The sequence below is a fragment of the Thunnus maccoyii genome, chromosome 14 (genome assembly GCF_910596095.1).
Source record: "Thunnus maccoyii chromosome 14, fThuMac1.1, whole genome shotgun sequence".
Classification (NCBI taxonomy): domain Eukaryota; kingdom Metazoa; phylum Chordata; class Actinopteri; order Scombriformes; family Scombridae; genus Thunnus; species Thunnus maccoyii.
Window position 1 is genome coordinate 13396504 of NC_056546.1, and position 26569 is coordinate 13423072.

General features: G+C 42.7%; 1 protein-coding gene and 1 long non-coding RNA gene across 8 annotated transcripts in view; one reads left to right on the forward strand and one right to left on the reverse strand.

Annotated features, from left to right (window-relative positions):
• Nucleotides 1-6655: 6655 nt before the first annotated feature.
• LOC121911964 (transcription factor COE3) overlaps nt 6656-26569 on the reverse strand; it is an 80041-nt gene continuing 60127 nt past the window's right edge. For 4 of the 7 annotated variants that reach the window (XM_042433947.1, XM_042433949.1, XM_042433948.1 and 1 more), the window contains 6 exons: nt 17627-17715; nt 12566-12631; nt 12142-12313; nt 11547-11732; nt 10950-11117; nt 6656-9634 (listed from right to left, as the gene is read on the reverse strand). In XM_042433947.1, the coding sequence (XP_042289881.1) occupies nt 9603-9634; nt 10950-11117; nt 11547-11732; nt 12142-12313; nt 12566-12631; nt 17627-17715 (713 nt within the window). In that variant the 3' untranslated portion in view covers nt 6656-9602. The remainder of the gene's footprint in view (nt 9635-10949; nt 11118-11546; nt 11733-12141; nt 12314-12565; nt 12632-17626; nt 17716-26569) is intronic. The other 3 variants (XM_042433952.1, XM_042433951.1, XM_042433950.1) reach the window with 1 other exon arrangement.
• On the forward strand, nt 14160-17139 carry LOC121911968. Its single transcript, XR_006099986.1, has 3 exons — nt 14160-15632; nt 16406-16509; nt 16596-17139. It is a non-coding gene; the product is annotated as an uncharacterized LOC121911968 (long non-coding RNA).

Here is a 26569-nt window from a genome sequence, read left to right on the forward strand (position 1 = left end):
GCACTGTATGTCAGAGCTCCTTCTTTTATTTCTGAGTAGTGTTTTCCATTAGAGGGCAGTACAGAACGGGAAACTGAAATCAACATTTCAACCTTGAATTCATCCCTGCACATTTAATCTGTAACTTAACTGTTTATATTTTATTTTATTTTCATCGCAACCTCATTTAATCCTTTTGGGATGAATTATTCTGTTTTAGAAAGACCATATGGAAGGACAGCAGAGACGGTGTGTGTGTGCGTGTGTGTGTGTGTGTGTGTGTAGAAAACATCCGTTGCTTTAATTGAATATGTCCTGTACTTTCATCTTCTACATTCCCTCACAATGATCCGTTGTAACATTGACAATTTAGGTTTTTATTTCACTAAATTTTTGATTCTCCTCACTGTCGAGCGCAGTTACAGAGTGACCCTCACTTTCCCCATTGTTATTCCTCCTCTGTTCGGCCCAGGTAGCCTAATAATCCACCCTCCAAAAATAACCTCGACTCTAACCTTTACAGAGCCAATTCAAGTGGCCCACTCACTGCATACATTTGAACTTTGCTGTATTTTTGAATTTCTTATCCTATCAGCTCCGTATGGCTGTCTTGCCGTGCTGCCGGACTCACTTACTCTGCCATTGGAGCACCATCGCAAGCATAGATGTTGAGGCAGCAGACAGGCAGATGAAGAATGAGACTCAGTCTGTGGTTTCACAGAAGGCTAATGATGCCTGTGGTGACTACAGGCTACAGTCAGCCCCCTAACGAAGGGAGCTGTGACACAGCCACAAGGGGTCCCATTTAAGCCAGGCGCACTCTGAAGTGCACTGTAAGCACCCTCCTTTTTTGCTTGTGGCTAAGTAAATTCTATGGAATGCTATGAATTTAGCAAGCAGAGATACTGATGTATGTAGAGTTGTGCAATTGATGTTGAAAAGCAAGTCCAGCATCAAAGATTCACACACGCTGCCAGTAATTGGTCATATAATTGCTTAGATACCCAAGGAACCTCTTTCAAAATAATTCACACCTTTTGTTTTCTGTATTTTTTACATTTTTAAGATACATGATTATTTAGCTCTATGAGTAGCAGCGTTATTATTATGTCTGTATTATTTTGTGGTTATATGTTCACCATGTGTACCACTTCCGTATCATGCTGGCTCCGAGATAAAAAGGAATTAGATTAAAAGAGGCTGAGACGATCTCATCATCCGCACTGTTAATCTCTGTGAAACCTTTAATTTTGGCCTCATATCTGCCTCCATTTCAGAGAGAGGGGAGAGAGTACACGAGTGCACGCTCGCGCGCGTGCACGAGTGTGTGTGTGTGAGCATGTGGCCGATGCGTGTTGGTGTGCGCACATGTGTATGTCCATATGTGTGTGGGTGAAGTGGATGATATTGAGTCTGACTTCATAAATCACCCAGACACTGATAAACTCCCCATGCACCCACACACCGCTAATGGGCAACCCTTAAGGAGTGTGAGTGTCTCGTGCGGCGTTTGATTCAACATTTATTAACCCCCTCACACACACGCACACACTCTCTCACATATGACACACACTCATTTGAGCCCCAGAAAGAATACAGTTGGTGGCATTCGTAGTGTTAGTGTAGGGTTTTGACCTGGCTGGGTTGTATTAATCATGGCCGATAGTTGTAAGATTTTAGCTTAAACAGCCACAACAACAACAACCTCTGCATTTCCTAACACTAGTTTCCTTCTCATAACTTATATCCTGTCTCCAACTCCCCACTTCCCATCTCATATCCTGGCACCCCTCATTATAGAACAATTTTCTGCCCCCACATCAAATACAAACACACTCTGTGCTTCCATCTCTTGCTCCTCATACATGTCGGCTCATAACTCTAATGTTATCACAACCTTCACCCTTTGGTAGAAGTCGCAAGCTTAGTGGGGACCCTGCAGAAGTTAATCCTGCAGCCACAGTGATTCATAAATAACCGCTTTTATTCTACCTAAGAAGTTTGTGCGCTTAAAAAAAAAAAAAAACTAAAGAGTGAAACTTTTTGGAACATATTAACTCAGCTGCAAGCGGTGCACTGCTGCTGGGAGTATCCGCCATGCAGATAGGCAGTGTCCAACAGTCAGTCAGACAGATAGACACAGGGATAGATAGCAGGATAGACAGACATTAGACTGGGGCTTGGCTGCGCTATCAGGTTTCCTCCCCCTCTGTCTGTCTGCCGGGACAGCCTGGCCTCAGAGGCCCTGACACCGAGGCACCACGCAGCCAGCCACGACAGCTGCCACAGCAGCATCTAATACCAACACACTCCACGCTACGCCACAACTACAAAGAGAAATATCATTTGAAACATGGCATACTTTGATGCTCTTGTAATGATCTTTGTGTTTTGAGAGGGGGAAAGCGGGAGGATGGAGGATTCGTATGGTGCCTTTTTTTGTTGTTGTTGTTGTTGTTTCTTTAGAACAAAGAGACCCCCCTCCACACGAGCAAGTTAAGGACAGTGGTGGTGAGACAGAGCAGGATTAAATGTGAAAGTAAAAGAAACCCTGAGAGGTATCAGCATGCCTGTGTGTCTGTTAGTAACCTTGCATCGGTGTGTCATTGTAACCTTATGAACTCGAGCGTAGGACTGGGGGTCTCTAATTAGGAACGGCTGATGAACGGCCATACATTACGTGCCTGCGAGTGTGTATCCCTGCATGTATCAATCTGTGACTATACAGCGCGCTTGTCAGCGTGGTAAGGAGAGTGTCTCAGCCTGGAGAAAGTGCAGGTCTAGCCTTGGTCATGTTGACGGAGGGGCGGCACTTCACAGGCTCCAGGACCCCATGGCACCAGTCTCCCCAGTCCCCCAGACAGACTGGGAGCATCTGGGCTCTGTCAGCGCCTCTGGCCCCCGCAGACTCCGATCTATATGACGGGGGAGAGGAGTGGATTGGATCAGGGAGAGGGAAAATATGAGCCAGATTCCTCAGCCTTGTGCAAAATGCATGCTTTGCCAGTTAGCATGTTAGGTGTGTGTGTGTGTGTGTGCGTGCATGTGTGTGTACGCTTGCATTAAGGCCTGATAACAGGTCATAGTGATTAATTTTGTATGATGTGAGATGGAGGCTATTGATTAGCGACTAATGTTGGAAAAGTCCTCTCTATAAATTGTCCAATTAAGCATTAATTAAAAGTGTGCTGCTAAAAATATGCAAAGCCCATTCTGAGCAAAAAAAACATCATGATGGATAAAGATTAGACTTACAGATATCATTCCAGAAATTTCCTTAAGAAAGCCGTGATTTGATCGAGTGGATATAGCTCCTAAGCTCCGTCACATAGAAACCGATACACACACTTGCCAAGACTAATTAATCTATACACTAAATTAGGAATATAAATTGTGGTCCCCAATTTAACAAGGTCAGTTTTAACTTCTCCTTTTACACTTTATTTAACTGTGCAGGAGAAAAAGAAGAAAAAAAAAAAAAAAAGAAGCCCTATCAATGTGCTTCGCTTATTATGATTGACGATTGATGATTAAGTCCTCCAGCTGACACACACCACCAAAGCCGGTGAGTTGGAATTGGATGTGACACATACACAGTTCTGCGTGTTAGGTAATTCGTTGACGAGGGGCCAAATTCATTTATGGAACAGCGGTATTGGCAGGCATGGACACTCTCTGCAAAAACAACGATAATCACAGAGGTTTGGCGCGGCGTGACAAGGACTCTTCAGGGAAAGGCCCTTACACGCTGCTTTGTTGGCCGTTCCTCCCTAAGATGGAGGGAAACATCCGCCACTGTTCTTAAGATGAGAGTAGCTCAGAACAGGAGGAAAGAGGTTTATGTAAGGTGTGGATGATGTTTTAAGGGCTTGATTAGCATTTGATGGAATAGCTTGTCGTTCATTAACATTTCAGGAATGTATACATTATTTTAAATCTAAGTTTTTCTGCAGCTTTTTGGTAAGACAATAGGTGATTTCTCTTTTTTTTGTGGAATTGATGAAATAAAGGCTCTGATAAATCCTCTGTAATGGAACATGAGGGGGACCCTGTCTCAAGCCATTTAATCTCTTTTCGCATTCTCCATTTTTTCTGCTAATGAGCCTTATTGACAATCAAACAGAAGCTGTCATCCCCCAGGATGCAACACTCCCAGCCCCTGCGTGTTTGTCATAGTGTCCTGGCAATCAGAGCTGCCTGCAAGACCAGGCTGGCAGTTAGTGGTTCTCACAGCAGCGCTGCCTGAAAATGGCACACTTCCTGTAGAGTTGCAGCTGCCACCTCTGCTACTTCCATTACTTTCTATAGCATGCAGATGTTGTATCAACATTCCCTGCCAAGGGGACTGCAATAACTGTGAGATTCATGCCATGTTTCAGAGGCACGTCAATTTCTCAAGTGGCACAATTAAAGAGGGAAATACAGTACCAGGTTTTTCGCAGGCGCTGAAATCGGAAAAGGGCTTTTTCCACTTTTTTTTCCAAAGGGGGCTGTTTCATAAGGGTTCAGAAATCCACCCGATTTTTACTGCCCTTTTCCTGAGTTAAGCTGCTCTGTGAGCCTTTGTGCGGCAGACCTGTCGTGACCCACAGCGGATATGGAAATGGGGCTAAGGTTTTATGGGCCAAACGGATTGGACACAGTCAAGCTCAGGGGGCATGAATATTGGATGTTATTTCTGCTCCCTTTTTATGTAATCCATTGCCAATACATTATTAATAGATGATATCATATCCAGAACTACTGGACAAAGCACTACAGAGGGGTACTATGAAAGGAGCTCTATGTGGTGGAGACTGTGGCAGAAAATACAGTTCAAGTGATATTATTTTATCACTGTAGCCTAACACTCCCTGACCAGGCAATTCTTACAGTGTAATTTTTGGACTAACCGAAGTTCATAGAGGGAAAATATGGTGAATACTGTATTTCTACCAGGGGTAAATCCTGCATTTGTGGGTTTGAAATGCACTGAAACATTGATGAAGTATCAAATGACACCCAAATACAAGTTTAATGGATTTTGAAGCACTGGGATACTTTGCTCATCCTTCTTGACTGCAGTGAGTGAAGTGGAAATCTTCACGAGGATCTAGAGTTTTCCTTGCAAAGCTGAATCCCAGTGTACAGTGGCAGGGGAGCGGTGTCTTATCTGATGTGCCGATTCACAGACAGGAGAGTGTGCTAATGTGGGACTATTTAAAAAAAAAAAAAAAAAAAGGGTCAGATTCCCTGTTTGGATTCAAAATGTGGAATTGTTCAAAAAAAGGTCAGACTCCCTGTTTTGATTCATTGTCGTCTCAAAGTTATGATCTCGACTTGTGCAGTTTTTATGAGTCACAGCGGCGGTATCCCACTCGTGTATAAACTCCCAACTTCACGAGTGTTGCAGACCGCCTTTTCCCCCACACAAAACACATCACTCAGCGGTTACACAAATCCTGTCTGTCCAAGAGCAAATCCTTAAAAAGTACTTCTCAGCACTGCCCATGGAGCAGAGTAGATAAAACTATTGTCCACCTTTTAGTTTTACGGGCTGCCCTGTCTTGATACTGTACACGTATTGGCACAAAGGTATTACCGCATCAACATCCATTAAAAGTGAATGTATAAGCCCCTCAATAAGAGTTACATAGGGAGTGGATGCGTAAGGTAATATTCTCTTTTTAAGGTCAGTTTGAATTGTTTTTTCTCATGGGAAACGGCAGATTGATAAAGAGCAAACAAAACCTCTTTTCTGAATGCGTGTCCTCCATGGCCTCAATGAAGGTTTCATTCCTTTATATCATCCAGCCCAATTCCCAGCATGCACGGCCATTGTGGCTCTTTCAACTGGAGCTCTCCATTGACTGGCTCATTGTCCGGCCGCTCTTTTGTGCGCGCTATCACCGGAGCACAATCTTTCACCTGAACAGCACAGGAGCGAAGCCTTGGATATGGTCACGTAAAGCAAACCCACGGAGATGCCAGGCCGCACAATTAAGCCAGCGCTAATGAAGAAATATTTATTACGTATCAAACTCTTAAAAATCTGCAGCGATGCTTGTTAATAACAGGGTTATTAGTCATGCTCAGGCATCAGACAGAGATGGTCAATATTACCGCTCAGGCTTATATTATTGAGAGGAGGTTTTTTTTTTTTTTTTTTTTTTTTTTTTTTTTGAAATATAACAATCCACGAGCAGATGTTTGAAGCGTGGCCCTCGGCAACACAAGGCTAGTTAAGATCGATATTGCTTTCAATATTTCTTTCCTTTGACAGATAACCAGTACTGAGGAAAGTCTTGATAAGAGTGGCAACATATGGATGTGGCGAGCCTCGCTCTCTTTTGATTGCGTGACCCCATGACCTTTGCCTGTGTTTGAGAGGGAGGCAGCCACATGGTACGGTGGGGGTCTGTCAGGCTCTGGTTATGGGGCATTATTGACCCAGGATTTATAAATATTTAATGCACACATTAAGATCATGGTGGAGGGTGGCCATTAGAGTTCTCCAATAAAGAGGCTCTCACGATGATTGAGTGGTGTGGCAGAGCGAGTGGCTGGTCGTTGGGTACAGAGAAACCTGCTGAGACAATATACTGTACCTCCAGCCTGCCTGCCAGGCTTCAGAGCGCTTAAAATTGGCAACGACTGAGCAAACTTGTCATTTTTTTGATTGTACTTTTACTCTCAGAACTTTTTTTTTTTTTTTTTTTTTTTTTTGCTCAGTTGGCTGTTGTTTCTGGCAGTTTCCTTTGTTTCATTTAAAGAGCAGTTAAGACTAAATAAATATACAGTTTGTGCATGTCCCTGCTTAAGCGAGATTTTGTTATTGAATAATAGAGACAGCAGTAAGCAAGGCGATAGATCCAAACCCGTGTATGTGTATCCGAAACAGATAATGCAATGTCAGGAAGCAGATGTGTGGCTATTGTTATCAGACACATTGGATTATCGAGGGAATGATTTGAAGCACAAGGCGATCGCAGCTGAAAATTAAATCACTCTTTTGAGTGTATCTGTCCTTTGCACTATCAGCAGCTCCTGGACTATCTTCCCGTGCCGCCAGGTCCGCGCATGCCGGCTGACATAATAAGCTGTGATATGCTGATTGCCACTCAGGTTGCCGCCGTTTAATTGTGCATTAAAGGGAGAGGTGGCCTCGGACAATGTTGCCTTGATGAGAAATTGACATTTTGTGACCTGCTCTCCACGACCACTCAGGGTGCCAGATAAGATGCTCAGTTGTTTTTAAGGAGAACCACTATTCTTCCCTCAAACACTTCTATCCTTCTGTTTGACCCACTTGATGAGTATAGATTTCACAGTGGCCCCCCTTTCAGCTCTCAAACTATAAGAGGTTCAAAACGATACCAGCCCTTATAGACAAAGGATAACCTTGCTCTTTCAATGTATTGATTCTTTATTAACTAGGTGGCTTAATGCAATGAAATGAGGGATTTGAATGAGCCCCATTTGGGGTGCTTTGAATAAAAAGCTTGCACTGTTTATGAATGACTACAATGAACCTTTGAAGCACCACAGATGCAGGATATGCTGATACAAAGACCAGTAGGAATATGTCACAATGTCAGAGCGCTTTGCTGAAAGAATATGAGTAAAGAGCAGTTTTTCATTTTTATGGATGTTACACTTTTCCACAGGTTTCAAACAGTTATCTCTATGGCAAAGTCTAAACACTACAACTTACAGACGTGTATCACAGGTTTGTCCTCAGAAGTTTCGACTGTCTTTTTTTTTTTTTTTTTTTCTTTTTCTTTCTTCCGATTGTCAGTTTGTCTGCCAGCCAAACTGTACTTAAAACTGAAGAAGTCCACAGTTGAGGAGCTATTGTGTTTTTACTGAAAATTTTAATAAAACATTTCTGTTTCCATTCCAAATGTTGACATTTTTAAATTTTCTTCCCTGTAAACACATGTAAGCTATGTGGCAGAGTCATAAGTGGTGAGTAAAAATGACTTCTATACATTCTACAAAACAGAAAAAAATACAACCACAAATGGAGTGTTTTTTTTATCTCCAAGGTTGTCCCTCATGCACATTAGTCTCTATTGGATCTTAACAACTATCATATGGGTCACAAACAATTTATTTGACAATACAACCAACAAAGTTTTCTCCAAAATGGTCTGTATAGATAATTTAAAATCAATATAAAAATAAACAATGAAGTTTGACTTCCCCTTTAAAAAATGGACAGAGAGTCTTGACGGAGTAACACAAATTTTGAGGATACACATGAAATATATGCACATTGCATTTCATCAAATACAAAAAGAAAACAAATGAAGGCAACAGTTCTTGGCTGAATTATCTGTGCTGCATCACTATATTAAGGGCATGACGATTAATACATACATAATGAAAAGCAATATACAAAATTTCAGAGATAAATACATTATTTATAGTTGATATGTTACAAAATTTCCCTCAGTGAGCGCAAGTGTGTGTTTGAACAGAAATATGACAATGAACTACTATACTCCTACATTCTCAATGGATTTTAATTTTGTTTTTTAAATGTTTTTTGTTGATCTAAAAGAACATGAAAAAGACAGATGTATAAATATTTAGCACAAGTTTGGCAATATCACAATAGTCTACAATTTTTAACCACATATAAAACACATAAGGGAGTTGGAGCTAGAAGGGGGAGACTGCTCCTCATCAACAAGAAACAGACTTCACAGTAGCCTAGGAATGCATTAATATACAGTGCTAGCAAAAAAGTTGAAAAACATGGCAAAACACACTTGCTTAAAAGGAAGCTCTAGACATGGAAGTACATCATATTCATCAACAGAGCAGTGTTTTGTACACGTCAGTGTGCTTGTTGAATCAAAGAGGATTTTTTTTTTTTTACTTTTGAAGATGATTTCTAGCTACAATAAATTACAAAATTTAAGTTAAAATGCAGGAATGAAACATGATACAACCTTACCCACCCAGCCCCGTCCCTTTTACTCGTATTTGTTGTACTTTTATGATCAATTTTCTACATTATATATCTCATATATTTTCCAGTTGAAATTCAAACTTTCTTGGCCCCTGTGTATTTTTCTCACACATAAAAATACAAAAAGTCACATTATAAAGACACACAACTGTTGTGAATCTATTAAAAGAGAGTTGAAACAGAAAAAACAATTTCTGAGGCAAACAAGTTCATTGGCAAATGTACTGTACATCAGTGTTTTTACTTTACAACCAGATGGTGAGTCCACAGAGTCCCTTCCAGTATTGAATGTGTGGTTGATTGGACATTTCCAAGGCCAAAGCACAACCCGACAGGTATACAAAATAAACCCTTCATCATCCCGTGTCCTCTTCAAGGGTGATAAAATGGGGGGGGGGGGGAGAAAATGAACAAACAAAAAAAAAAAAAATCCCACAGAGAAAAAAATATTGTTCCTCGTGAAATCCTTTTTTCTGCAGGTTTGTGAAAGTCATTTTAAAAGAAAAAAAAAATCATTTCTTTCTTTTCTTTTTTTTTTTTCTTCATCTTTAAAAACAGAACAAGCAGTTGACTATACATTACACCAGCATTTTTGCTGTGTGCTGAGAGGGTGTCCCGTGAAGTGGTAGTGTGTAGACTGGTGCTTGAGATGACGAAAGTGCATTTACATTGGAGGGACAACCAGGCCGGACATGGCTGGAGGAAAAGAGACAGAAAGAAAAAAGGAGATTAGTTTATTTGGCTAAAACAAGTATGGATATAAATATTAAAAAATTATTAAAATATTCTAATTTAGTGTGTGTGTGTGTGCATGCATGTGTGTGCTGGTGTGTGTGTTTGTGTGTGTGTGCATGTGTGAGTCCAGCCATCTGACAGTGCACAAGTGCGTGAATGTATGCCTTAATGTGCCTGTTTGCGTATGTGCCTGTGAGTGTTTGCCGTGTCCGCCAGCCTGCTGCTGCTCGTCCTCCTAACGGGGGGGAAGAGTTTGAAAACCTCCCTCCTGCTCTGACATTTCAGCCCCCAGCACTCCACTCTTGCTATGTGTGATATTTCTCCTGGCGTTGGGGTAATGGCAAACACTGGCCCAGACTCCCAGGAGACGTGGCCGTGGTGACGGCAGAGCAACAACACGGTCACTTCCCACAATGCCACAATGCTACAGTACGAGACACTCTTCAGACTCCCCTCAGATTCCTTCTATCGCTCCCTTTTCCTCCCCTCTCATCTCTTTATCTTCCACTCTCCGACACTGTACAACGCATTAGTCCTACATTTCCACATTCCCCAAGTCGTGCCTCTGCGTCATTATCCAAGAGAGATTAGGCAAGATCAAAGGTAGCTTCCGTTATTTTACCAAGACCATCTGCTTAGGATATCATTAGTAACTGTACCTCACCCAGAGAGTTTATATATTCAGTATTTTCACACGTTTTAACAATTAGGCGACTAGTGAAGTGCTGGGATGATATATTATTATATTGCTCTGAGTATATTTGTAGAGTCATGGTTGAAATGCTTTTAAGTTTGCCAGCGCAGATGATGGCAAGGCATTGCTCATTAATTTCTGCACAACATGTATTAATAAGTATGAACGTGTAGCAAGATGAACTTTAATTTCCCACTTCATTAAGCCCAGTGTTATTAATCTTGGGGCACACACTACGGCTAAGCTTGTTTTCAAAGCAATCATGTTGGTCATGACACATGCACAAAACCTAATAAACATAATTACTAAAACAATTCTGGCAAGGTCTTTTTCCTGCGACATCAGAGGGGATCATTTGTATGAAAGGGCAACGAGGATGTAAGTTTGCGTGTATGTTTGCACAGACGAGAGACGACACTTGCAGTCCTACGCTTGTGTGTGTACGTGTGTGTGTGTGTGTGTGTGTGTGTGTGTGTGTGTGTGTGTAAAAACATGCTCTGTGTGAGTGGATGTTTGAGTGTGAACTGAAAGGTGTAAATTGGCCTGTCAAAATGCATATATTTGTAATGATTAATCCCTCACCAAACCGGACAGAGGCCTGAGCAGCGGTATCTGACCAGTAGTCCGTAGGGAAGGGATGAGGGGGTGAGGGGGGCTCACCTTGCAGTCCGTTGCCGTTGGCGCTGGTGCAGGAGGGGGGTGGGGAGGCCTGGGGTCGGACCACAGGGGCGAAGGCGCTCTTTTGTTTAACTGCAGAGACGATAGGGAAGGAAAGGGAAGGAGGGAGGGAGGGGGAGAGTGAGAACGTGCTGTGAGTAGTGCTCGAGAGGGAGAGGGCAGTTAAGGTAAGGCTGGGATAGTATTACTGCCAGGGGGGATACATGATCAGTACTCACAGGCCCCTACCATCAACATCTTGTCCGGTTGAACAAATACTGGTGGCATATGGTGAAATACACATAAAAATGAATATTACTTCTAGCCTGAGCTACATGTGTGTTCTCCAAAACACTAAAACCAAGCAAGCCCTTGTGAATGAATAGTAATATATTATCACCATCAATAATGTTATAACCCTGTCAGAAGTGATTCATAGAAGTGAAAACGAATGTGGGAACTGGAATTAAATCAGCAGCAGCTTAGTGCTACTACAGCGTGCGATAGTGGCAAGCTACTCACTTCCATATGGAGAGTTGGCAGAGGATCCGTTGAGGAACCCAGGGGAGCTTGGCACTCCCAGGTTCATACCGGCATTGCCGTAGCCATTCATGCTGTTGCTGACGGTGTTGTAGCTCGACTGCTGCGGGGTGCTGCTGGAGATGTAGCCCCGGGGGGACACGCTGCTGGTGTTCCGGCTGTAGCCCACTGAATAACACGGATGAAAGATAGGAAGGGAAATTCATTCATTTATTTCCCTCTGTACAGTGTTTACCAGGGAAATGTTCACTGATTACAGTAAATAATAAGAGAAATTTACTGCTGCAATCAAACATTTTTATATCGGCACATACTGCAGATGCCAGGTTAATAAGAAATGAATTTGGCACTTAATTGGACTCTCTAACTGCCTGCATTATAGGTGGGGATGGGCCTGTGTTCAAAAAAGTAAAGTCTATGTCCATTTTCTTATTTTAATGACTGACAAAAGAAATTTAACTATTTCTCATCTCACTTTGCTGCCCCCCCTGGAATCCCCTCAAGGACCCCCGGCAGGTCCCTGGACCCCACTTTTGAGAAACCACTGAGTTATGGAGCCATACCCTAAATCACATACCTTGGTCATTCCCTTGTGACTCAGACACATTGACTGCTAGCTGGCTGCTGAAGGAGTTGACTCCCATCATGCCGTGGGAGGCTGTGTTAGCGAGAGAGGGGATCTGGTTGTGGTTGCGGGGAACGCTGTACAGGGCCTCGGCGATGTCAGCTGCCCTCTTCAAAATGATCTCCTGAGAAGTGCAGAGAAGGCAGAGGTTTTGTTATTTATGTTTTTTTTTTTTTTTTATATAGCTGTGCTTTTGCTTTGATGCATGGTTCATGACTATATGGTTAACTCACATCACATGTAGCCTACATTGTTCCAGATATAGTGGTGAAAATACCCTTTGGTGATACTATCAGTAAATTTTCAATGGTTTCTCATGTAGCAGCGGACCGGAGGTACACGGTAAGCATGTTGAAGCAGCTGCAAGGATACAAACCTGATTGTTGTGGGGCATTCCATACAGGGCTTCAACGAGATCAGCTGCCCTCTTCAGTAACACCTCCTGATGAGGAAAACATAAAGAGTAAATGTTAAGACCTAAACAGATTATGTTTGAGACTCCAGTAGTCCGTACAGTAACAAACAATATCGAAAACTACATTACACAGCAGGGTCTTGGAGAGCTTCAGAAATGTTTACATATTCAGCCGACTAAATGTGCCACCCTGATTTAAGAGGCACAAGTGCTACATTTATACAGTGCTACTACTTTGCTCCTTCCAACCATGCAGAGCAGTGAATAATGTTCCCTATCTTAATTAAACTGGCATAGTCCTTTAAAAACAACACCTCACCCCTGATTCTGGGCTTCACGTTTGCTCCAGAGTTCAGCACTGAGTCCCCTCTCTTCAGAACAATAAAGTGAATTAGCTCTGGGTTAATCTAGTTCTGTTGTAATGACATTAAGGAATTTTTCAATTAACCTCTTTGACTGGCTGTTGCAAAGGACTTCACAAATGACTTCCCATCCAGCAAGAGCTGGGTGCTTGTGCCTTGGGGACACGGATGCTCAGGATGTGGTCTTATCCATGTCTGCATGCTTGCCCCCGCTTGACAATGCGGATTAGCTGTGTTGCTTTGGCTCTTAACACTGAAAATGAGTTGGCCCTGGATCCTGTTCCCCCCACTCTGTTTCGGGCTTACAGCTAGGTGGGGTTTGGCCTGTTTGTGTGTCTTTATCTCCTCTTTGAATTCAGCACTTACAATTAAATCCCTCTCAAGCAACCAGACTGCTCTCTTTGTTTTCTATAATACAGAAGGCAATATGCTCTATGAAAACCCTCTCCTCCTTTTAGAGTGCATTTAATCTGACAAAGGCAAGTTGCAGACATGGCTGTTGCGTGTGTTTTTTTTAAAATGCTCGCTTGTTGTCACCTGCTGTAGAGCAGAGATTTGTCGACTGTGCTGTTAGAACCCTGGTTAAAAGCAATGCAAATCTGTCACCAGAAACATCTCAGATGGTGCTTGTTTTCTTCCCACATTCGCTGTGTTTTCTTTTGCGGGCCTCAGTAATTTGTCTGAAGTGTTCCATCACTTGGCAATAGCAGTGTGGGATTAAGACGGCAGCTGCCGTAAATGAATGTAAACACAGCCTTCGCGCCTTCAAACAGCGGCCTCCAAGACTTGGCCTGCATTTCCAAGGCACAGTGTATGTAGTGTGTACGGAGTGTGTGTATGGGCCCTTTCATCCTGAGGAGCATATCTACCACAGTCCTTGATTTATCAAGATGAATCACTGTAGAAGCCACTTCCAGCATATGCCATGCTCTCTTATAGAAACATATCGCTTAATCCACCCCAAGTTACCGGATGGGTGGCTCTTAGAATGGGCATTTACCTCTGAAATTGGTGTGTATGCTCAACGTTGCATGCATCTAGTTTGCATACAAATAAAGAATTATGGTTGTCGTGAGGCAGGTAGACTAAATGAGAGGACCAGCTGTCTTGATGTGTTCTCATCAGGCAGAACAGATTTCTCTCTCTCTTGCTGAGTGAGATAAAGTGGTTTTCTTTCTTTTTGTCTGCAGTTAATAATTACCAATAATCTATTCTATCATATTTCAAGATCTCCTACATGGCTCTCAATTTTAAACAACAATTAAAGCAATTAAGACTGTCACGTTCGCAAGCCATGTTTCATTCTCTGTAAAACGTCCTCTCCCTCCTTGTCCATATGGTACTTTGCAGCAGTGACATAAGGACAGCTTGGAAAAAGGAGGAGAGAAAACGATATTGCCTCTCATCCTTAATCTGTCGTTTACCGCGTGGTGTCTTAACTAACCAAGCTGACTCGCAAGGCTATGCTTAAGTGGCAACCTAGTCATATCCGAGGATGATGAGAAGTGCTGCACCCAATCAAGGAAGAAGTTTGTTTTCTTCTGACGAGACGCTTTCATGCGTATCAGCTCACGCTGTGAATACGATTAACACAGAATAGTGTTCTGAGGGCATTTCCATGTAAATCTCAATGCTACTCCAGCATAAGTGTAATTGGCTTTCTTGTCATGGAGACATATCAGAACACACCATGTTAAATTGAAACAATTAAAGGCCTCAAATGATTTCTGTTGTTCTGTGACAAATGCGTGACAGATTTCTGCTATTGTTTGCCATGCTTTGCATAAAGGTCTCGTGTTCAACAACTGTTTAAATGGGCCGGCTCAGATGACAGATCACCTAAGATTTAGAAGCTGTTTTACGTTATTGCTGAGAAAAATATGAGAGGAAGCCATAACAAATGACATGTTATAAAAAATATCTAACAATAAGGAGACGTGGTGATTCTTGAAGCAGTAGATTAACATGGATGTTGTATTTATATTATCACAGTTAATAAAATAGGGCCTAGGTTATGTAGCTTGGAGTGCTAATGCCATTATAAAACTGTAAGGCAATTACTCTGTTAGCTCTAGCCTGAGGTAATGAATGCATTTAGAAGCATAGGGCCATTAGATGAAGGTACTTCAAAGAGCACAGGAAGAGAGATTCATTTAAATACATGGGTAATTGCTTGACATGAACACATTTGTAATATTTTCTCCTTGTGGATTACACAAAGAATTGGAAAAGAATGGGCTTATGCTCATTTTGGGAGGAAAGAAAAGAATCCAAAGCAATCAGCTTAATAATAAAACAATATTGAGTTTCCACTTTTAATTTCATAATGAATCTAATTTGTTACAGAAGAGAGAAATTGAGTGTGATATAATGTGATATCCAGTCTATTTGTCCATTACTGCCAGAGGGCACAAAATGGTATTATAAATTGTCTTTTTTATATTATGAATAGAAAATTGTTTTATAACAAGATCTTAAAAAGGAGGGTGAATTCCAAAGTCTCTCTTCACTTAACGCGATGCCCGCAAACCAATCTCCTTTCTCATCACTTGACTGCTCACACTTATTACTTTCATATTCACCCTGGACTTTGCATTGAATTTTTATATCTCCACTCCTCCCACAGGGTCAGACTGTCATCTACGATGTTGTCTTAGAATTACGAGGTAAACTTCAATCAGAGGCAGCTTCCCCCCTTTTTTTCTCTGTGTAGCAACAATATTAGCGTGCATCCCTTGCTATCCATGAGCACTCCCATATTGGCTTTCTGTCTCCTTACAATTACCACGTGTCTTACTGGTCCCAGGGAGAAGGCTGGTGGAAATCAATAGCGCAGTAATATTATCAACTGGAGGGTGAAGTCATGGGAGGGTGGGGGGGGGGGGGGGGGGGGGGGGTAGAGGCGGTGAGTAGGCTTGGTGTCGATTTGCCTTTCCGCTAATGCACACCGTGCGTCCTCCAGCTTTATCTTCTTTTTATAGAGTCTCCCTACCTCACCTGCACCCTGTAATGGCTGTTCTCTATATGCCGTTTCTGTTCTCATTCCAAATGTACATGCAAGCCTCAGCCTGCCGCGGGCTGTTTTATTGGGAATGTGCTTTTGACCCCGAGAGCTGACCCTCAGATGGCAAGCTTAACAATGACGAATCACTTGGTGGGATCATTTACATGCCCCCTGAACCCCATATTTGGGTCCATTAGAGAGCAAATCAAATATTTATGTTGTTTATTGGAAGTGCAGGGTTTCATCTCACTCTGTGATTGTTTCATGCAAAGGCTGGGAGAGCATGCTATATTAAGTATACGCGCACCCAGGAAACTAATCTTGGGTTCAGTGTCAAAATCTGTCTCACAGCCAACAACGTTTTGTATTCAAGGAAAGAAGTAAGGTTTGTCCATAATAAAGCTGTTTAACAGCATTGTTCCCTTTGTTCAAAAGATGCGGATTTTGCAAAGACACTGTGACTTTATAAAATTGAAACAGTGCAGCTAGATTGACCGATGTTGCCTGCGGAGATAGTGAAAGTCATGTGGATATTAGAGGTAAGTGTACTTTACCTTTTGGTCTACGTTTACAGTTGAAATTAGAGTAACATTTCATGTCTAGGTGTTGTTTCCTGTCTCCACAGGGACCGAGTCTAATTGAAACACTTCATATACTGAACCAGGGACTAGCTGTGATGTTCCATTTCTCCGCGTTGCCTTGGTCAAACATCGATAGCTACCACACAGTCTGTTCTTTATTAAATTGTCCGTTGGACGTTAATGATATTGCTGTGTTGCATGCTGGGATTTAATAGATAAGGTCTTTAAAGGTTTTACAGTATTATTAAAACTCTGAGGTGGCCACCGCTTTACTACAAGCCGAGGGGTTTTGAACGCACTAATCAGTCATATTATTACACTTGACACATCTGGAACGTCAGTCACCAAAATAGTTACTGGCAGGGTGGCAATTAGTGAAAACACACAGATAGATTTTATCAATAGGAAATAGAAATAGTAAAAGAATCAAGGGAAATGAGAAGAGTAAAAGAATCAAAGAGTTTCTGCAGGGGAGGCAAATAAAAAAAAAACTTGTGTACCTTAGTTTTCATGCTCAGCTCTATCAATACGGCAGCCTATTTATGTGCCACACCAGTGTGTCTAAAACTGATGTGGCTTTCAACTCCTTCACCCAGGTTCAAAAGAAAACAATAAGAAAGCCGAAGCATAATAACATACAGTCTTTGTCTATTAGCTGCAGTAAGACTAGGGGGTTTACGGCACAGGGTTCTGTAAACAAAAGATTAAACCAAATCGAGCTGCAGAAAATGAAAGGAAAACATGAGTGGGGTAATGAGGGTGCAGACGTCGTTTCTGACCAGATTACCATCTCCACAGACTACTGGAGAGGAAAACGCCTGATTGAGCTATTTTACCACACAGAGAGTTTACGCCTCTCTTCCTCACACAAAACCAATACCATTACCACGCTGGTTAGTGGGTAAGCCACATATGTGAAGCAAAGCTGTTACAGTTTAGGGTCACAGTGCTCTGCGCTGATGGTAATGTTATTTTGTTTATTTGTCACATTCAGAGTATTGAGGCATTATAACCCAGACAGCTCCGTCTCATTGCCGTTTGATGATTTTCTACGCAGCTGAGACACTGTACTGACCTTTGGTAACCTCTCAGGATCACCAGGGTGTCTGGGGATGACCTTCTGCAGCCTCTGGAAACCATAGTCGATGGTAGGCTCATTCAGGGCTGAAAGAGAGGGAAGATGAAAATTAAAACCATTTCAGGGCCAATTTTGCCAGAGACAGGAAGAAACTAATTGAGAAATCTGTTAGAGTTTACAGTACAAAAGTCATTTCAGAATGCCTAATTTCAAAGAAACCTCAGGGGTGAGACGATGTTTTATGAAACATCATCAGCTGCGGGGTGGGGTGGGGTGGGGTGGGGGGGAGCGACGGAAAATGACACGGGTTCCTCTGACACTTGTGTCACCAAGTGTTATTCCATTAACAGCCGTGATGACCTACATCAGTCTGAGAGTCTGAGAATCCTTCAGAGGGACCCTCCCCCTTTTTATCTGCTTGAGAATATTGACTACAGCAAACTACATAGCGGGGGTCTTTTAATCTAACAGAGCTTTAATAATCTGTGAAAGGCTGTCCACACATTGATCTAGTGTAAGTTGCTGTCATTTCACCCTTCTGCACCAACTGTACTGCAACACTGGGTCCGTGAAATACGGCAGCAAATCCCATGGAGCCATTAATCTCTTCCACCCCTCAAATAGTAATCTGGGGCATGAGGCATATTGGGCGATGAATCAGAGGCACAAAGTAAATGAATCATAACCCAGACTTTGGTGAGAGCAGGGCGTTTTATGTCTGACAGTCCTAATGGGTAATTGAAGGCTTCCTTACAGCTCCGCCTGATTCTAAACAATCATGTGTACACTCATAGGCAGGACAAGGCGAGGGAGGGAGGGCAGAGGAGAGAAGGAGGGGAGGGAGGGGAGGAAAAGGAGGAGAGCGGTGTAAAGGGGGAAGGAACGACTTAATAGAGAACATCACTTCCCAATGTAGATATCATTTTCAGGAGAGTAACTCCGCCGAGCAAGGCGCTTCATAAATCAATGGCTTTCTATGGAGACTAATAAGAGCTGCCTGCCTCTATTCATTGTTCAGCCTGTAATTTGGCCCATCACTCATTACTCAGCATGTAATTTCAGCATTAACACCGCACAGCTCGCTGAACCTGCTGAACAACAGAGAAAGTGAAAGCAAGAAACCCCCCCCCCTCAACACACACACACACACACTCACACACACAGCCAAGCAGGGCCACTGAAGCACAAACCAGGGAGTCACGGCAGGAAAACGAACATTTATGTCTCTCACTCTTTCTTTTGTTCCCCCTCATCTAAATACACGTGCAGGCATGCTCACACGCAACCTACAGACACACACACACACACACACACACTTTACCTACTCACGCATACATACAGTACACGTGTACTTACACTGGCATACGCACAATCGAACACATGCATCGCTTCTGCAAAAACCTGAATACAGTAATTGCCAGCTCGACCGTGATCAAATGGAGCAATTATGTGTTCAAGCATGGACAATGCAGGGTGCTAATCGATAGCAAGGATCTAAGCTTGCAAATACAGTGGTATTCAGTCCTATTGGCCCGGCACACCTGAGTAAACCCCACGCCACCGCAACATACACTGCTGGAAATCTGATTTGACATGTCATCATGCGTCCCGAAACGACAAAGGTCTGCTTCGCAATGTGGGGGAACGCCATCTTCTCCTTAATAAAGGATTGATCTGCCGTATTGATCGTACATGACAAGGCTGTAGCAAGGAATTTGCCCCCTTTCTTTTGTTATTTCCACCCCCTTTCTTATCTATGCACTCTGGCTGTCCCATACATGTGTACATGTGTATGCACACGAGCATGTGTGTGTGTGTGTGTGTATGTGTGTGTGTGTGTGCCCGGCTGAGAGAGCGAATGTGCACGGCAGCCCTGCCAGACCCCGCTGCTCAGTGTGATGTAAATTGTGTATGTGTAAAAAGCACTCCATAATCAGGCCATCCATCATCAGAGGCTGTCAGTGGGCTCTCTCAGGGTGATACATCACGCTCTCCTGTCCTCTGCCTCAGCTGGGGCCTACACAACCCGCCAGGCATGCTGGGAACACAGCCGGAGAGACGTACAGTACAGGACGAGACCTAGGTTGGGAGAGGTGTTCTGTTTGATATGCCTCTCCAATGATAATGATGCCCTACTGTAAAAGCAAACCGAAGAATTATGATGAATGTGATTTAGAGGGTAGGAGATGTAGCCTTAAAGAGCTGTTTAAACTGAATTTTAAACATTTATTTTATGTTTTTTACAGTTTATATACAGTATTTAATGGGGTCAAACTGTCAAACTGAACAAAAAAAATGTCCTATGTCTAGGTTTTAAACAAGGCTCAGTGTTGTGCAGTCGCAGTCCAAGCGTCAGGCATGATCTCCACATGTCGACATGTCGCCATCTCATCTATCATGGAGATGATCTTTGTAACAACCCCGGCGTAATGAAATTGGTGACACAGACCGCCATCTGCTATTGATTTCATGCAAATGCTTTTGACAGCTGATGGAGACTTGCATTAGCACTAAACGGTGCTGTCAGTTGATGAGTTGACAGTTTTGTAGTCATAGCATGTACACTGGTGCAGACAGATACAGACAATGTCAATAATCCTGTAAGAGCTGCTGATGATATATACTGAGCACTTATATTCAATCCGGACAATAAATGTGTTATGTGTGTATTCATCGCACTGCTCCGCACATTTTTTCTTCTGAGCAAAGATTTTCTTTCATCTGCTGAGCTTTTACAAGAATCATTGGGACTGCTCCCCTTACTTTTTCTTACACCACACACATTGACAGCAGCCGCCCCCACCCACCCCCCCCCCACTTACACTCCCACTTCTTCACCCTGTGTCTTTTTTAATCCTTGGCACATCATTATGTTCTAACTTCACACTCTGTCGTAAACTTTACTCTCTTCCAAAGATATAACAGGCAAATCTAGCTCTGCGTTGCCCTTGCATGACTCCATGCATGCCAAAATTAGTTTGGCCCTCCTCGTCCTTCCAACACAATATGGTGAAAGAAGGGAGGGTGAGGGTGTGGAAGGAGCATGCCTCTCACCCCCCCCACCCCTTTTTACCCCCTCTGTAAGGGTTCTCAGTCGCTGCAAGGAAACCCTCCATACACATCCCATAAATCCTGCACTGGGTGGGGAGTCTAGCCGAGGGGAGGAGGGACCGAGGAAGGCAGGGGGAAAAGGGAGGGGGGGGGGGTACGATAGGGGTGCAGTGGGGGGGTCGCTGGCACGTTCCAGTCACGCCCGCTTCCCGGCCCGCGGCCAATCAATACCACTTTCCTGTTTTAGAGGCGGGTAATTATGAGGTGGAGAGATTGTGTGACCTCTCACCCCTGCTGCATTACTCGCCTGATATTAAGATAAATTGCCTGATTTTGGGTAAACATATGCTGCAATTCAAACTGTCAGCACTGGTTTGCTCAGGGATAATTTGTATTGATCTCCTGGCTTCTTCCCCATTTTGCTTACTGACCTCATGGATAATTAGAGAAAAAGAGACACGGGGAGGTAAGGCAGGGCTTGCATTTGAATACTTTGCAGGAGAGATGAAGAGCACATGGGAGGGGGCGGGGGGAGCCGGTGGGGTGGGGGTGGGGGGGGCAGCGGGAACATTATGGACTAATAGAATTTTCATTTTCTCTCATCTTCTGTTGAGATTTAGACAGGCAACATGTTTTGTCCAATTACATCGCTCATGTCTTTTTCCCTGCTTGTGTTACATATAAGGAGATATAATTGTTCATAGATTTTTTTTTCCCATGGTTTAATTTCAGAAATGATTAGAATTTAACAAAAGTAATGAGACAACAGAGTGAAAGCTAATATATTTCAAATTAAACAGCTGATAACCAAACAAATTATTGGGTAAAATTAACATGGTAACAGATGATTTTGGACAAAGAGAAAGACCCGCTCCTTCTTAAAGGAATTTTTTATATATATTGTAGTTTTCTGACTCTAGAGAGTGAATGATCATGTTTCAGAATATGGAGAAATGGAATGCATGACTCTGTGTGCAGCTGCGACCATATCATTTCCAATTTTGAATATCACGCATGCGTACAAGCATTCATGGCCGGGCTTCAGTGGAATTCCTCTGACTGGAATGTGCACTTCCCAATCTTATTTTCATCTTGACGCCTTAATCTGCTCGTCCTTTCATGCCACCAACACATTTTCTCTGAGAGCTCCTTTAGCCGCCTCAGTCTCGCCACTTTACTTAAAATGTAGAGTGGATGGCGTGTACATGGCATCTGAGTGTGGTCTGCTGCTCCTTCTCCATGTTCTCTAGAAATAGGACATGAGTAACCGCTCTGCAGGAACAGTGTAACATGGCCGACGTTGGCAGCCAGAAGTGCTTACATGGCAATACACCACTATGTGCCCTCGGTCTATATGGAAGTGGATTGAACACATGTATTGACTTACAGTATCAGGGTATAAACATAGGGAAATGTTTGAGCAAAGCAGTAAATTTAAGGGAAATTGTTCCTTGTTAAGTCTATGAGCCTGAATGGAAGCTTGCACAGAGTACTAGCATTCCTGCCAGCCATTACAGCTTATTACGATAACTCTATCTTTCCAGGAGATAAAAACCTAGCCTTGTTGCCATTTGCCAGCTATTACTTTCGCTAATTATACTTAACTGCTTCGAGCTTATCTCCACTCCTCCTACACCATTGAGCAGTTATTTTTTTCTTTCCCCTTAACACAAATTAGAGGTGGAGTGGGAGTTGGAAAAGGGGGAGACAGATAAACAGCACAGGCAGAAGTTCATTCAAGTGTTATTGCATTTGTGACTTGTCAAACAGTCTAACTGAAGCCTTCTAGGCACCTGCAGTCTGTTAGATGGATGCAGGTCAGAACAGCATCGCCAAACATAATGACCTCATCTCAGAGTTTACCGGAGACATAGAAAGAATAAATCTCTCAGTGTCACTGTAAGGAGTTAAAATTGAATATTGTACATACAAAGAAGGTAAGATATTCAGAGGTCATGCTGCAGCTTCACAGTATAGATACAATATATTCCAGTGTTGAGGGAAGAGAAAACACGCATGCAGATGTAGAGACCATCCTAAAAAACCAAACCAAGCCAAATTGGAATGTTCACAGCAAACCCACGCAAAGCAAACCTCATCTGTTTTAACACTGACCATATCATCTCCATCCACTGCAGCCAGTTATCACTGAGTGATTCCATCTCCAGCAGTCTCAAGATGAACAGGAAATTAAAATTTCAAAGATCTGCAGTTAAGATAAATCAATGGAGACAGATCAATGTTCATTGAAATTTCATGAACTTTGAGCCAATACAGATGAAAAAACCTAGACAGTTACAGTCTCCAGCAGATATTGCTCCTGCAACAGATAAAATGTAATTAACACGGTTAAAAGGGAGCAATGTTACAGATTGCACATCCATAATTTCAGACTCCCTTCATATTGGTTGTATTATTAGAAAGGGCCAAAGACACCTGTTCAATCCTCTTAGATTACATCTAAAGTATGTGTGCCACTTCTCTAAGGACGTCGGCGGACTTTTACACATTACTGGCCAACAGAAATCAAATGGGTTCCCTTCACAGCTGATTGCAAGCGCAAATTAATATTGTAAAATGAAGATCAATACATGGACGGGGTACAGATCGATGACGGCTAAATTACGGCCGCGTTTTCCCCCTCATTCAAGATGAGTTGTGTTTTCCTCTCAAAGTCAATACCGTGCTGCCTCCCTCATTCATTTCTCAATAAACTTGCCGATGAATTTCAATCAAAATGCGGCAGCGGAGGAGGGATAGAGGAGGGGGGGGAATGAGAGGTGGAGTTCTTTTAAAGCCCGTTGGGTGTGGATCATACTGAAAATGGGGCAAGAAGAGGAGGTAGAGAGGAGGAGGAGGAGGGGAAAGATCCTCGTCTATCAAGAGCCCCCCTCCCTGCCTCCTCTGTCTATCTTTCCTGTGGCAGAGGACTGATGCTGTGACTTGGTGAGGACAATCCATTTTAAGAACCATTACAAAACAGACCTCTAACGACACTGTGGGACAAAAAGTGGGTCCAATTAAAATTAAATCAATGAATACCGTCCTTACGGTGGGAGAAAACACACACCCATACTTTCATTTTTTCTCTTGAAAGATACTCACAATACATTTCACAGAGAGATGTAATGGGGGAAAATACATGCTCAACTAGCAAGTACTTATTTCAATCAATTTCCTGGAGCTGGATTTCACAGGTCACTTGCTGATAACACGCTGTGGAATAATGCCACAGTGTGCTTCTCAAAGCCTACCTGACAAGCTGCCTGACAGTGGGGGAGTGCGAGCACGTGTCACGTCAGCCCTCTAATTGGACACAAGGACCTTCCACTGTGGAACCTTGTCGTGCTCCACACAAGCTCACAAGGCCTTCAAACCAAGCCCATCTAACTTGGCAACGAGTGTCTGCTCCACTCCTGTGGAGCTAGTGCTAAATACCAGAGTTGTAATGAGACAGGCAGGTATGGGGATGTGGCTAGTGGATAACATGCTTTGACACATGCTAAAACTGTTGTGCCAACTGGTTACAACCCACTTGACTGTTGCAATGACATTTACAAATGCCTATTTCATCCTTTCTCATTCCAGAAGTGTCACAGTGCAGGGTGATTTTTTTTTGTTTTTAAATCTGCAGATAAATTTTAAATAGTCTCCAATTTGAAATGCTATGTGTAACAGATTTATAATTGTAAATATACAGTGCTTATATGCACTACGGTGTTGTGCCGGCAAGTACACGTCTAAAGCAGATCTGTTTACATACCTCCTTGAATGCCTTTGATTATAGCATATCTTTGCTGTAGGCCACACCCCAGAACTGACCAGCAACCACTTGCGTACCAAACCCAACCCTTCAGGACAGGAAATGAAAAGGAAGCTTTCCATCTGATCAGCTTCTAAGTCTGGGACTTCAAAGTGACGGCAGGGTGGAGAGGAGACGTAAGGATAGGCCCGATTCACAGGCTGAACAGCACAGGGCCCTATCTGATGTGCTCTGATAAAGACGTCTGTGTTTGTTTACTTAATTCTTTTGGAGAGGAGGGTCCATTTTCTCCCTCTTTCTAAGAGTGGAACAGGAAGTGTGTTTAAATTCGGATTTCAAAGCTGGATATCACTATTTATATATCTGATTTGCTGCACAACAAGGTTGCCGGTTCAGTTTTGGTGCAAGCAGAATGTAAAGACTGTTTTTAAATGAATGAAGTTAAAAAAATTAGTTGAAGCTTAACTAAAAAGAGACCTTACTTCTTACTTCCACATCGTACTTTTCCACCCCTTACAGAGCTGACATTTCTTGCTCTCCACCAGTATTGAGTGAAGCACACATGACCCCTTTGTCCTTATGTTGATGAATGACTGCCTCATACCCATTTTGTCAGATTTTGGTGCAGTGGAGTCGATAGCGTCACCTTGACGAGGAAAGTTTGTGATCCATCAGCCCTCAAGGCTGTCTGGCCTCAACTAAGGCCTGGCAAGAGCAGCTCACTGTATGGGGCATCTGCTTCATCCAAAATCCTTCACCCAGTGTGTTGCGATCATGTGAGGTCGAACGAATGGCTCTTATTACTGCCGCTTTACAGTGAGGAAAAAAAAAAAGAAAAGAAAAAAGAAAAAACACTTGACTTGTACTAATAGCTGAGAAGCCATGCTGGTCACCAAAGGTCTGAAGACGAAGCACCCTGTCAGTGCCCAGCTTGGGAAATTAGCAAATAATGTTCCCTTCCCCCTGACAAATGTGTGACAGCTCGCCTTCGCCAATCATTCTCTCCTAACGTTATGATGCATGTCCTGGATCCCCACTGGAGGATACAGGCGAAGTTTACTGACCCTCAATTTACCCATGACAAATGGGGTCCCGGTAAATGTGCGTTTTCTGGGGCGCGGAAGGGGTTCATTTTAAGCAATCCTGGTTATGTGGATGTCACTGATTAGGATAAATAGTGGCTGAGTGTGTTAGGACTGCTTGCAGAACCATATTACCAAGGGCCTGCATCGTTGCCCCTGGAGGGGAGCTCTCGTGGAAACTTGGCCAAGATAGAAAACCAAAAGCTCTGATGCAATTAGGAGCTTAAATTGGATAAATCGTACGGTCAAAGTTTTTATTTATGATTTACTCGTTCATACAGTACTGTAACTACGTTGTAAAAAGGTTACGATGCTGCAAATGAGGCTGAAAATTGAGACTTTTTGTTTGAAAAATATCTGATAAAACCAGCATGTACTCTTTGCAGCGCTTAATAAAGAGTAAAGTATAATAAAGTATTGACTCAGGCACAGCTAGGACTTTCTCCTTTTGATTTTCTACAACCTTGCTGACAGTTGGTTCTACCAGTCCTGTCCTGACCAATGGATAACCAATACATGGATTAGACAGAGGACAAGCTAGCAAGCTCCAAGGGACAACACTTTGTTAGAAGGTAAAAAGGTATAGACTGTAAAATAGCAACACTTTGTTAGAAAGTAAAAAGGTATAGACTGTAAAATAGCAACAATTCCTTTCATTCCTGCCATTCCTTTAAAAATGTGCCAATTAAAATACAAATATAAGCTCCTTGAAGCAGTCAGAAAAACTACAACCTACTAAAGTTTTATATAGTATGTCTGTTTGTCTCGTTAGTGTTTTAAACATTCAATAGTCAATGCCAACAGGATTATTTGACATACACTACACGGTGCTCTCTTTCTGAGAATGGATTGTGAGTTTTGGAGCAGTTCCAGGGTACTAACCCGAGTGAGGACGTGTCCCTCTGCTGTTCGAATCGACTGCAGTCTCCTCTATGTTGACTCTTGGTAATTTGTGATAATTTCTTAAATTGAGCGACTTAAATCTCCACAATTAGGGTGGTGGTGCAAGAAGAGTCAACATGAAAAAAAAAAGCCTAAAAAGGC